General features: G+C 44.7%; 1 protein-coding gene across 14 annotated transcripts in view; it reads right to left on the bottom strand.

Moving 5' to 3' along the window:
* Positions 1-14,294, bottom strand: part of LOC127915142 (plectin-like) — a 177,321-nt gene that overhangs the window by 82,886 nt on the left and 80,141 nt on the right. For 4 of the 14 annotated variants that reach the window (XM_052494078.1, XM_052494079.1, XM_052494080.1 and 1 more), the window contains exon 1: positions 8,831-11,895. The exons of 8 other annotated variants lie outside the window; for them this stretch is intronic. In XM_052494078.1, coding sequence (XP_052350038.1) covers positions 8,831-11,552 — 2,722 coding nt within the window. In that variant the 5' untranslated portion in view covers positions 11,553-11,895. Of the gene's footprint in view, positions 1-1,553; positions 1,689-8,830; positions 11,896-14,294 lie in introns of those variants that run through there. 2 more of the 14 variants (XM_052494094.1, XM_052494093.1) reach the window with 2 other exon arrangements.

Here is a 14,294-nt window from a genome sequence, read left to right as displayed (position 1 = left end):
CTCGCTGCGACGCCCTCAACACTTCTTCTGTCCCTCATCTAGGCTTCTCTCTGTTTACAACACACTCTCTCTCTCCTTCTCTTTTCTTCCTCTCTCTACATTCTGAAAGTACGTTCCTATAATGTATGTGTCTGTTCTGTAATAACCAGCGCACTCTGTGTGTTTACAGTGTCTGCTTTCACTGCAAATGGCTGTCTAAGCTATAGTGGATCTAGTCACACTGGGCATTTAACTAGACTCTATTCATTAAACGTACAGACACACACACACGCAGTCAAAAAAGGCAAGATAGACTTCAAATGAATGAACAGTTTTTAAAAAACTACCACTGTAAAATGATGTCAAAATCCTATTGTCCCTCTTGAAACAATCTGATAATATGGTTATAATTTAAGTAAACGTTAACAGTAGGTGGACGTTTACATTGAGAGTATTGTGTTCTTACCACGTTGAATTGAACCCCCTCTCTCACTGATTCCATCCTAGAGTATCAATGTTAATTTTGTTCCCCTTTTCTCTCTCTCACTGCAGCCGAATCACTCCCATATGTTCCCCAATGAATGCCCCCCTCTTTTCCAACCTCTACACTTACAGTACATCGTAGTTCAACTGAACAGGGATTTAGTTCTACAATATTTCGCAAGGAAGTAGGTGATGCAAATCCCTTTGTTAGGTTAATTACAGCGGGACTGGCTGGTCTGGAAGCGTTATCTAAGTAGGTCCTCTCACGGAGCGATTCCAAAAAGGAGAAAGCCCAGCCCGATTGGAAGAATGGTAATCACAAGTAAGGCCAGTCATCCCAGGGTAAAGGTCTCGCTGTGATTTCAACATCTAACAACGGCATGTTTACCATACTAGCCCATCAATCACGCCTTCACACACGCCCCATGTACAGTATCACCTCCATCTTGCAAAAAGAAAAATGTCCTTCGAGAATAAGAGTGAACTAAGCGCAGACAATTTAAAGAGTCATCAAATAATCCTGCCTTCTAAGTCTCTACGAAAGAAACAGATAGACCACCAGTTAACTTGCTTAGATACAACAACAACAATCCCAAATGGCCTGGCGACACTGGTGGCTTGAGCAAGGCTTGTGCAAGACACGAAAATAGATAGCCCAAACAGACACAGAGGAGTTTCAAATGGAGCAACACTATCCTTCTAGCCAGTCACAACACTCTTTTTTCTGGACTCACGTCTGTCCAACTCAGAGGACCAGACAGTCCCCTTCGGGTGGCTTCTGTTGTCCTTTTTTTTAAACAGTCAGCAGACATGATTCACAATTCAAGTCTGCCATAGTGCCAACAGGTTTAAATATGGAATAAAATCCGTACTTCGGTAGCTGAAGGTTGCGGTTAAGCGGCCGTGAGTGTGTGCGTGTGTGTGTGGTGAATGTGCGTCTGTGTGTAATACGGATGTGCGTTCCCCCCCCCCTCTCAGCAACACAACAACATTTCACACACCGCGTTTGCCAAAAACACACAGTAGGACAGCCGACAGAGAGACAGATGGACATCGACCCCAACAACAGTCACCCCAGTCGGTTGACCTACCAGGTATGATCTTCATCTATGTTGTCAGGAAAAGAGAGAGGAAGAGGAAGTAGGAGGAACAGAGAGAGCCGAATCAGGGAAATGAGGGGAAAGAGGAGGACTCCTGTTTGTTTGCTCTCCGCTGTCCGTTTCTCCACCTTCTTAGTATTGACAGCCCCGTGCCTGCTGCTAGGATTTGTCAGCCTGTTCTCTAGTGGCCTCACAATTAGAAGGGGGGCAAGGGGGAACCGACAGGGGGGGGCGTGGAGGGGGAAGGAGTGGAGGGGAAGGCAAGGGGCGGTAATGAAGCTTACTGTTGGGCTATAAATACCAGACAGGGACAGATGATCACACCATCACAGTTTAGAAGCTGATGGAACCACCCTGGCGGCCATTTGTTTTTGCTGCAGTAGCCACTACGCCAGGCTACTTCCCTTCTCAGATGAGATCTTTATTCAGTGAGATTATGTCACAGGTTTCAGCCAGGCCAGGAAAGAGACCTGACCCATTTAAGAGGAATCTGATGACGCATACAGTTTGCCTGAGCACATACTGTACCTACATACACGAAGTAAGTCCTTCAGCTAATACTGTCATCAAATAGCCTACTATATAGCCATCATCTACTACCACTACGGTCAGTTGAGCTTTCTGTCAAAAGCCTATCATCTATGTGGCATGAAGACACAAGTGAAGAATCAGCAGGTGAAGCAGGACAAGTGGTTCTCAATTAAGCACCGTGTCAATTACAATGTACTCTAACATAAACCTGATTTCTCATATCCAGAACTGGAACTAATCTGGCTCAGGCTGGCTTGGTGGTCTTCTTTGAAATGTCAAACTTAACCGTCTAAATGCCAGTGAAAACACTCCTATTTCGTGAGAGATAGATTGGCATGACCTAATCTCCAAGCCTCTCGAACTAATGATCCACTGTTGCTTTGGGGACCCCTGCAATGTATAACGTTAGCTAAATATAGCATTTCTTTTAAATTGGTGGCTATGTATCTAAGTGTGCTTGTGGCATTGTGAATTACAGTTACTGACAATGTATGTTCCATTCGCAACAATACCATACCTACTTTCTGAGACCGTTTTTCTTTGGTCCCCTATGTTTGAGGATGAAATAGGCCTTTCTAAACTCAGTATTATGTGTTCAACGTTAACTAGGCTTAGTCATTTGGAGCTCTATGAAACTGAGAATCAGTTACAGAGATTGAAGATTTCAATATTTTGTCTGCTAGCAACTGATGTTCTTATAGGATTATCTATGGCCCAAACACAGTTCCTAGTAAGATTGACATGGAATATTTCCACCAAATGAACCAATAAGGAGGTGCAGTCATTTCTGTAACAGAGCTATACTACGACACCCCTTGGAGGCTCAGAGTAGTCCATAGACATGACTTTGTAAGGATCTGGGTGTAGCTGGTGCAGAGGAGTCAGGCGCAGTACAGCAGAGATGAGTAACACAAGGAACTTTACTCAGAATGTCAAAATACATGAAGTAGCACCACGCCCACATGCATCGGACCGAACTTACAATAAACAAACACGAACAAAACCATGGGGAAAACAGAGGGTTAAATAATGAACACACAACCGGGGAATTGATACCAGGCGTGTAAAACAAAGACAAAACAAATGGAAAATGAAAAGTGGATCGGCGATGGCTAGAAGGCCGGTGACGTCGACCGCCGAACGTCGCCCGAACAAGGAGAGGGACCGACTTCGGCGGAAGTCGTGGCGGACTTCCTGTTGGTATTTCTATATGTTAACAGATAGATAGTTCACCCCTATAGTTCACCCTTGTGGTATCCATACACACATCACTCACATTTCTGTAGTGATGAAAAGTGCCGGAAAAGTGCCTAAAAAGGCTTTGAACATTGAAGAACTGAGAAATAGTGCCATATTTAACTCCCTTAAACCTTTTTTAATTACATTTGTTCTATTCTTTTTCTTTGTATTTGTTATGGCCAGTCTTTCTGTTGAAAAAATGAGCCACATACAGTGCCTTCGGAGATTATTCATCACTTACAGTATTCAATATGTGTGTTGTGTTACAGCCTGAATTCAACATTGATTTCTCACCCATCTACACACAACACCCCATAATGACAAAGTGAAAAGATGTTTGTATATATTTTTGAAAATATATTGAAAATGAAATACAGATATATATATATATATATATCTTATTTACATACGTATTCACACCCCTGTTAGACTCACCTTTGTTAGACACACCTTTGGCAGTGATTACAACTGTGAGTCTTTCTGGGTAAGTCTCTAAGAGCCTTGCACACCTGGATTGTACAATATTTGCACATTATGTTTTTGTTAATCTTCAAGCTCTGTCAAGTTGGTTGTTGAACATTGCTAGACAGCCATTTTCATGTCTTGCCATAGATTTTCAAGCCGATTTAAGTCAAAACTGAGACTACGCCACTCAAAAACATTCAATGTTGTCTTGGTAAGCAACTCCAGTGTAGATTTGGCCTTGTGTTTTAGGTTAATGTCCTGATGAAAGGTGAATGTGTCTCCCAGTGTCTATTGGAAAGCAGACCGTACCAGTTTTTCTTCTAGGATTTTGCCTGTGGTTAGCTCTATTCCATTTGTCATTATCCTAAAAACTCCATATTCCTTGCCGATGACAAGCATAACCATAACATGATGCAGCCACCATCCATGCTTGAAAATATGAAGAGTGGTACTCAGTGATATGTTGTGTTGGATTTGCCCCAAACATAACGCTTGATATTCAGGGGAAAAAGTTAAATTCTTTGCCACATTTTTTGCAGTTTTACTTTAGTGCCTTATTGCGAACAGTATGCATGTTTTGGAATAGTGCTATTCTGTACAGGTTTTCTTCTGTAATTTAGGTTAATATTATGGAGTAACTACAATGTTGTTGATCCAATCTCAGTTTCCTATCACAGCCATTAAACTCTAACTGTTTTAAAGTCACCATTGTCCTCATGGTAAAATCCCTGAGTGGTTTCCTTCCTCTCCGACAACTGAGTTAGGAAGACGTCTGTACCTTTGTAGTGACTGGGTGTATTGATCCACCATCCAAAGTGTTATTAATAACTTCACCTTGCTCAAAGGGATATTCAATGTCTGCATTTTCTTTTTACCCATCAACCAATAGGTGCCCTTCTTCGCGAGACATTAGAAAAACTCTCTGGTCTTTGCGGTTGAATCTGTGTTTGAAATCCACTGCTCGACTGAGGGACCTTAGAGATAATTGTATGTGTGGGGTACAAAGACGAGGTAGTCCTTCAAAAATCATGTTAAACATGCAACTTACAACGTGATTTGCGAAGCACATTTTTACTCCTAAACTTATTTAGGCTTGCCATAGCAAAGGGATTGAATACTCATTGACTCAAGACATTCCAGGTTTTCATTTTGGATTAATTTGTAAACATTTCTAAAAACATAATTCCACATTGACATTATGGGGTAGTATGTGTAGGCCAGTGACACAACATCCTATTTTAAATTCAGGCTGTAACACAACACAATTTAGAAAAAGTCAAGGGGTGTGAATACTCCCTGAAGGCACTGTAGCTTCTAATGTATGTTGTTGACCAAGGACCAAAATCCAATATGTACCATGGGAAATACCTAACATCAGCTCATCTTGGCCTACTACTCATTATAGGAACATATGCTATTGATTTGTGTGTTTGCTCCATAGTTTAGACTACAGTGAGTTAACTGTTATGTGGAGGCAGTAGATGTCCCAGTCACTCTGACATGAGCCAGCCAGGCTGCACTCATTACATTGTATTACAAACTATAATTAACGCTGGTTGTTCCAGCAGCCTTTTTCCTCCATGTGAGCCAGCTCTGCTCCAACTGGCAACCCCCTCTGCCTGCCTACACTGGGAGACAATACCCTGCAGGCTCCTGTGAGAGGACTATGTTACACAACCTCGATATACTGCAGCGATACACTATACTATTATCTACATTGTTTCGTTGTTTGATACACGTTCCTACAATTGGATCAGACCCGTGTGACATCAAGCATGTGACAGCAAATCAGAGAGATAAGATAAGTACATATCTCTCATTTCATCTCGTTAATTTCAGAAATATGTGTTTGCCTCATCAGCCGGCCTGTAAACACACAGGTGCCGTCCCTGCAAAGGAGACATGCCTGGCGGTGTCAGTTGAAAGACATAGGAGCAGCCGAGCTACCCAACCTTGTTTTGAGCACAACAGCAAAGCCCAGATTCACAGGCTTACGCTGTACTCAATATGCGCATAACTGCGATGTCACACCGCGGGCTACTGATAGCGTGACGGCTAACAGTGCTCGACCCCCATGTTTTTTCACTCACGGAAGGTTAGGCTCACACACTCACATACGCCACACCACAATCGTGAGCCATTTAGTATGAGAAGGGACAGAGGAGAATCCTGAAAGTTGCTGGTAATGTCATATATTACACAAATATGTGGGAATGCCGTGAACAAAAGTAGAGAGAAGTCTAAGCAGAACAACATGGCCTGTCAGAAATATGAGTTGGGCCTGTTGTGTCCCACGTGTGGGCAGATTTTTGAATGGCGCTAGCAGGCAGCCCCATTTATCGAAAACACTGCAGCTTTTGTTTGAACATGCAGTGCTATTCATTCATCACACACGATTGCAAATGTCACAGACACAGAGTAAGTGTTTTCCTGGGATTTCCCAGATCAAGAGTCACTGTCGGCTTGGCCTGATGTATAAAGAGCGTTAAAGTGACAAGATCTAAAGATCCCTGTTTTGATTTCCACACATGAACGTATTCTATTGATCTGTGTGTTTGTTCCATAGTTTAGACTACAGTGAGTTAACTGTTTTAATGGAGGCAGTAGATCTCACTCTGAGCCAGCTCCCGTGTGGCGCAGCGGTCTAAGGCACAGACCCTGGTTCGATTCCAGGCTGTATCATAACCGGCCGTGATTGGGAGTCCCAATGGGCGGTGCAACAATTAGCCCAGCGTCGCCCGGTTCAGGCCGTCATTGTGAATAAGAGTTTGTTCTTAACCGGCTTGCCTTTTTAAATCAGAACAGCCACATTGACAGGAGTCTAAGAAAGAGTTGAATGAGTCCTGAGAGTCTCAGACAGTGTTACAGTAGCAGGATAAAAGTAGGTGCAGTGTATCTGAGGGTATTACTAAATCCGACAGCGATATAATTAGATTGCATACCATGAATACTAGATGCTCTAGGATCTTCAGACATGAAGAGACACCTTCGTACCAATGTGGTTTGCTAAACATCTCCATTTGAAGTCATTATCACTGCCAGATGTATTCCATCACATAGATACTGTTTCTAACGTATCTTACGGTATGATTGATAAAACTACATGATTGGTCACATGACATGCATTCAAAAATTCATTTAAAAAAATTCCCCATAGAAAGACACTACGCTTTTACAGTGGTATTTCTGGGGTAATGAGCGCATACACATGGCTATTATGGATCATCCACTGTAGGTGGCAGCAGTGAGTTAGCAAACATTGGTGTTATCTGCGGTTAGGATGGCACTCTGAAGCATGATGGGCTTCCCTGCCAGATCAGTTATACAGTCTTTTTTATCCCATGACATTCACATAAAGACCAAGACCATTTCACACTGATGACAAAACAAAATGTAATGTAATGCCCTAACATACAGTATAACAATATGCCACTGGACATTTTGAAGAAGATTTTGCATCCAGATGTGTTATTCGATCCATATCTCAAACGCTCTAAACGCTGTTGACTAGGTGATCTGTTCACACACACTAACTTTAAATTGCTGAAAGTGGAGTCATTCCCCTGATGACAAAACACAGCTTGACCACTGCCTGTCATGTGAGCAACGCTGCTAATTCACTCGAGACCTGCAGAAAGCAGTGTGACGTGCAGCTCCGAGGAAACACACCCAGAATAGTACGGCTATGGTATGAGCAAACTATTCCAATTTCCTGTCCGTTCTGTCGCTCACACAACAGCACAGACAACGCCCATGTGTACTGCTCTCTCACCACTCTGTGCAAGGGTTATATTCTACAGTATATACTCATCAACACCCACGTAATACATCTCAAAACCCACAATCCATAAATCTCAAAACCAAATTGTCACCAACGTGCATCTTGCTTTAATAAAAACAAACAACAGCAGAGAAACAGAGATTTAAACTTCTAGTTCAGTCAAAGCCAACAACATGGGATAGCATTAGCAACATTTTTACGCACATTCCAGCCATTTCCGTGAGCCAATGTGGGGTGGAGAGCTGGGAGCTGCAGGCAGGTTTGATAACATACTGTTCACAAGCCCCATATAGCTAGCCTGTTGTTCGATAACGCACAAAAAAAGGCACACTATTATCACACCCGAGAGGGGAAACCAGGAACCAGAGACCACCGTTCAAAAATCACAGTGCCAAGAACACAACCTTCCTGACAACAACAAAAAAAAACACAGAGAAGAGCGAGAGAGAGATTCTCAAAAGCACCACACCCCCTTCTCTCATTCATTCTCTTCCTCACTTTATAGTGCAGGTCATCTCCACAGAGAAAAGACAAGAGGGGAGTAAGCTAGGCGTTGCACATAGCAACACCACAGGAATTACTGCAGGTCTGAATCATTTCTGGCAGGGAGACAGTGAGTGTGCATTGCTTAAGTCCAAACTCAAGGTCAGGTGGCTCTGCTGTTTGTACGGCAAAAAGACACTTTTCAACATGCATTGTATGCTACAATATGCTGTTATGCATGAACATCTATCACATTTTTGACTTGGTGGTGTGTATAGGATTGAGTTATCTTCCCTGCCAGTGAAACAGATAGGATATGAATATACATTAGGGTGTGAACTACTATAGAGGCATGCGCTCTCATATAGATAAATCACAGCTTCATGGTAGTTGGTTTGTACTCATTCATCATCTCACTGAAACTATTCTTAAAGTGCAACCGGTTTTATAATTGAATATAAATCAAAACACTGAAACTATAATACAGATTTTTGCTGACCAAACTAATACCATCGATTGAACTTCAAAGGATATACTCTGAAGGGAAAGATGCATAAACCAACAAGTATAATAACCTAAACACTGTTTATACCACTATGCAACTAGAACATAATAGCACATGGTAAAAGACATGGTAGTGCCATCACCACAACACCCACCTAAGATTCCCACAGTATATACAAGGGAGGAAACCTCAGCAACAGTGACATCACACAATAAACACACAGGACAGGAAGTAAATAGGGGGAAACAAGAAATTCTCGCAAACCTTCTATGAAGTTGGGGAAGGTCTTCTCCTCGGGTACGTCCAGAGAGTGGTCCCAGTCATCGTCGGAGATGGTGCTCTGGGCGGACTCGACCACCGCTCCCCCGGCCAGGAGAGCCCGTTCGATGGCCAGTGCGTGCAGGACATCAAAGTCCAGTTCTTTCCCTGCTATCTCAGGTACAACAGGAGGAGGAACCTCTCCTCCAGCCACTGCCTGCGGGCTATTTATGTGCTGCACCTCAATCACCTCCTCCACCACTACTATCTTCTTCCTCATGTTGGCCTCGTCTACAGGCTGGTCACTGGTGTCCTCCAGGTGAGGCTGTGCTGGCAGAGGGGCTGTGGCTGCAGGGGTCTGTGGGGGTTCCTTGTCCTTCTCCAAGGCCTTGGGAGGAACAGATAGACTTTTCTTATTCTCCTCCTCTGTGCTCTGTGCTGCTGCTAGAGCGGCTGAGTGTTGTGCAACAACTCTGGGAAGCTCCCCCTGCTCAGTGTGGAGGCTGGCCCGTGCCTCGGCTCTGGCTGACGCTGTCTCTCGGGCTGCAACGGGTGCTTCCCTCGCAGAGGAGGTTTTTGGTTTCGGGTCCTCCCGTTTGATTTTTTCAGCAGAGAGATGGGCAGGCTCCGCCTCCCCCTTGTCTAAAGCAGGGGACCCAGCCTGCACAGCTGCTGCCACGCTGGTTTCCTCAGACCACATTCTTTCCGGAGGCATCTTTGGACAGCAGTCCATTACTTTAGCCCCGGGGGTGTTTGGGAGGTCACCCTTGACGGTGGCCCTGGTCAGCGGCACCTCTGTTGCTGATAACGTTTCAGCTGCAGGTGGGGATAATGGTTTTGTGGTTTCAAGGTCTGGGGAAGAAACCTGCTTTTTCTTTTTAGCTTTTTTTGCCTTTGATGAATCAACCACTGTTGTTTCTATAGGGGCTTTAGCCTCCGGCACTATGGCAGGTTGAGGTGGTTGCAGTGGCAGTGTAAAAGTCATCTCCACAGGTTTGAGGGCTTCCTGTGTCATCTCCATCTTTATGGTCTTCGGCACTGTCACCATTTCCACTTTAGTGACACTCATCTTTGACCTGTGGGATATTTTTCCAGATGAGCCTGAGGTCACTTTATTGGTTGTCTCAGCCTTCTCCTGCACTTGGACAGTGATTGGAGGCTCAGCTGGAGGGGCTGCAACGGGATGGGGTGCATCTTGTAATACTACAGATTTCGTGTTGCTCTGTTCCACTACTGGTTTGGAGGTCTGACGATCAGCCTCATTTGATTTTTGAACCTCAGCCTTAGTTTCTCTTCGAACCTCAGCCTTAGTTTCTTTCTTGGATTCTGGTCCCTTGTGCTTTATTGACGATGTCATAGCTGGTGGGTGTTTAGCAGGCTCCTGTGTCTCTTCCTCTGGGGTCTTCAGTCCTTTTTCTGGGGACACCTTTGTGACAGGTGGTTCAGCAATCACAGCCTTCGCTGTTGCTTTTTTCTTCTTTGATTTGGAGCCATCTTCAATCATCACTTTCTTAGTTTCGATAACCTTCTCAATAACAACACCGTCATTGCCATTGACCACTGGTAAGTGAGCAGTGATGTCAACTTTGAATGATTTGGTGGGTTCGGCTGAGAGCTTCGGGGTCTCTTGGGGGACAGTCATTTCTGATGCTTTCTTGGGTTCTGGAATTACCTTCACTTCTGTTTTTTTCTCCTCCTTAACCTTTTTAGTAGGGGGCAGGGGTGCTGGGATGGCTGGCTTACTGGGGAAAGGTTCAGCAGAGACTTTGGGGGTCTCCTCAGGGACGGTCGCTGCTGCAGCTTTCTTGGGCTTCTCTTCACCCGCTTCATTGAAAGAGGATTCAGCTGAGACCTTCACTGCTGCAGCCCCAGCTACTGCAGCACTAGTCATTGCAGTAACAGCTAATGGGAGGGCTGTTTTGGAGGAGACTGACTTGATGCTGACCTGTGATTCATGTGTTGAAGTAGAATTTTTCTGAACCGGAAACACCTGGGGCCTTTCTGCATGGACCTTAGTGATGATCTTTTCCTGGGGGGACATCACTGCTTTTCTGCTACTAGCCTCAGTGGTCTGAGAGAAGGTAACCGTGGATGCCCTCTTCCCCTGGCTTTCCTCCATCATTGAAGCCTCAGTGTGGAAGCCCTGTGCCTTCCTCAGGGGAGGCTGGGCCTGGGCCTCAGATACCCATGGTGCTCTTGGTCTGACCGGCTCAGTGGCCATGGGGCGACCTCTGAACCTTGGCGTTCGGTCTGAGGGGCCTTCCTCCTCAGCTGCGTCCAGCCTCCTGTGTCGGTAGACCTGGCGCTCAGCCATCGCCTCCTGACTCTCTTCCCTGCCAGGTTTGGGGACATAAGATGTGGGGCCGTCCACTGACTGGACCCCACGCGCTGCCCTTTGGGCAACGGCCAAGGTGGCTGTTGGACGGCGAACCCTTTGCAGGGAAGAGGGGACGATCTCAGCAGGCAGACGGAGGTAGTCGCGCAGGTAAACAATGCCCTCGTTGGTCAGGTACCAATAGAAGTGCCTCCAGGCGAACGTCTCCCTCAAGTAGCCCCTGGACTTGAGGGAGGCCATGGCGCGGATCACCTGCAGGTTTCCCACGCTGGGGATCTCTGGGTGCTTGGTCTGGGGCCGCTTGTCCTTCTTGGCCACCATGACGCCATCGCGAAACAGGAGCTCGTAGATGACCCTCAAGTCCACCAAGGGCATCACCATTCCGGCCACCATTGTTGCTCTGTGTGTGTGTGTGTATTTGTGTGTGAGTGTGTGTGTGTGTCGGTTTGTCCCTTCAAAGTACGACTAACAAAGCTGGAGCCACTCCGCCAAGGGAGAATGAATTTCAGGATGACCTCACTTCTCAGTCTGTGAAAGGGTCCAGTGGCTAAAACCGTGTGCCAAGTGCTTTTCAATCCAATCACAAAAAGTATGAATAAATCCTCTTATTCTCTCTTATTGCTTCTTCACTCTCTTCTTGTTGTCTTTGAGCGCGTGAGGAAACAGAGGAAACTTAAAGAAAACTCAAAAAACTAAGTCAAAAGAGTACTGTTCCACGCTTTAGTCAGACTTGCTTGGAAGTGAACAGACTCCGGTCTGACGCATGTAGCGGCAGTGTCAGAAGGAGAGAGAGAGAGAGAGTGTGTGTGTGTGTGTGTGTGTGTGTTCGAGAGAAAGAGAGAGAGAGGCACACTGGTCCAAATGGCTCCTCCTACCTTCTCTCTACAGTTGAGGAAAAGTTGGCATGGAAAAAAAAAAAACTTCAGAGTAAACTAACTTAAACAACGGCAGAATGCCGAAAATGACTGACGAGCGGGTGAATAAACGTGCGCAATCGAGAATAGACTGGGATATGCGAGTGAAAGAAAGAAAAGTCAAATGAATGGAAGCTACTAACAGACCTCTGTAGTACTTGAGCACATGCAGGGCTGTTGCTAAAAGAAGACGCCCACCCACACACGTGTGCTCACAGTCACACACTGTGGGTTGGACCAGGAGAGATTGGCTAGCGGCAGTAAAGGGAGACAACCTTTAGGCATGCCATCCTACACTGCAGAGACACACTAGACATTTACTTACGGGAGGCTTGTTACCCCCCAACCACCCTGGTTTACACATTTCAGATCCAGTATCACTGGCTGCCTGACTTTTGCCCTACACACAGAGGATCTGCCTGAAAACTGCATCTCTCCAGACCCCATGCCTAAGAGAGTAAACACACTTTCTCCTTGTATATAGTATGACACATACAGATCATGTGAGAGATAAAAGAGAGATCGGCTATAGCCACAGCTACGGTGACATGGACAGAGGCTTTGATGTGACCGACTAAAATTAGAATGCTGTAACTTGATAGTTAGACAAGTCAGGGTGGAAAGCACAAATAGCCCTATGGGACTGAACTTATTTCACTAATCCATCTTGTTCACAAGCCAAAGAGGTATAGCCAGATCGCACGCAAACCATCGATTTCATTCAACTCTATTCATGTCAGTGTTTTGTTAGGGCACCAGGTGAAGAGGAAATAAAAGAATCTCACCAACTTCTCCCAATGTAACCCATTAAAGTGATGCAACAGGCTGTAAGAACCACTATTCCCACTGTCCAAACGGCTCACATGGAGGCTTCATGCCCTGATATAGCCAGTGAACTTGTATTGCCTGACTCAACTATATAAAGAGCCTGTACATTATAGCTAACCTTTCACAGCACCCAGGAACATGATATCAGATTACCCTCCCCAAGATCATCTCTCTCTCTCTCAGAGGGAGTCTCCAGTGCATTCATGTGTGTAAGAGAGGAAAACTAGAAAGTGCCCTTAGGGGAAGAGAGATCAAGGCAGAACATTTCATTAGTCTGAATTATATTCCGTTCACACACTTATCAGGTACAACAAACACGTAGGTCTGAAACTCACTGATAGATAGTATGTGAGTAATGCCTGTGGCGACAACGCAAAGAATGCCATGAGGAAACGCATAGGCTACTATTTCCAACCACAAAAAAAGGTTTTCTTTTTCATCGCCATGGCGACAGACATACAAGACAGTGTTCCAGTTCAGAGCAAGTCAAATAGAGCTCACCAGCTTGTAGTCCTAAAACCAGGAAATGAGTTACCTCTGGTTCGTTCAGCCATTCCTATGGGGAAAATTAATGGGGAAAGAATGGGGTTTTGGGATAAATGGCAAAGATAAGGTCTGAGGTTAACACAGGCTTTAGGAAATCTTAGGAAATACGTTTTGTTCTATGAGGTAATATCAGTCAGTTAACCTGACCTTTATGAATTATGAAGCCTTTATGTGCTTTGTGCATTTTAGGATTACGTAAACGCTATAGAAATTCACAAAAAGTGACATTAGCTGTCGAAGATGATCTAATAGAACAAAACATATAAGATCTCCTCAAGCCTGTATTTACCACAAACCTTATTTTCGTCATTTATCCAGAAACCCTACAAAAACACCATTAATTTCCCCATAGGCCTTGTCCAAGGAACCATGGTGGAGTTAGTGTCTACAAAAAGACACCATTACTATTTCTCTCTATATCCTCTTTAAGGGCTGCAGCGGGCCATAAATATGTTGTTCAGGGCAGCTTGACTCCACTGCCACTTCACAAGACAGCGGTCTGCAACAGTTAGCATTGCGCTCTCAGCCAAACTATACAATAGGCGCAAATCAGCGTTCAATCACCAATCAAGCCATCCTAAAATAATCACCTGATGTAATTGCACTCTTTTAGGTCTATATTTTAGAATACAGACAGCTCCTTAAAACTAACTGCATGCAATTAGATCTAAGGCGCTCATTTAAAAAAGTACATACTGCCACAGTAATAGCCTCGTTCAGTGAAAACTGAAGACTTGTTTGTATGCATTATATAGCGACACATGTAAATAATTCCAACAGAGGAATTATAAAAAGCATATGCATGACCAGGGTAGCAATTGAAAGATAAGACTTTGGAAATGACGGG

Source organism: Oncorhynchus keta, chromosome 34 (assembly GCF_023373465.1).
Source record: "Oncorhynchus keta strain PuntledgeMale-10-30-2019 chromosome 34, Oket_V2, whole genome shotgun sequence".
Classification (NCBI taxonomy): Eukaryota; Metazoa; Chordata; class Actinopteri; order Salmoniformes; family Salmonidae; genus Oncorhynchus; species Oncorhynchus keta.
Note: the sequence above shows the minus strand (reverse complement) of the source record. Positions and strands in the feature narration are given on the sequence as shown.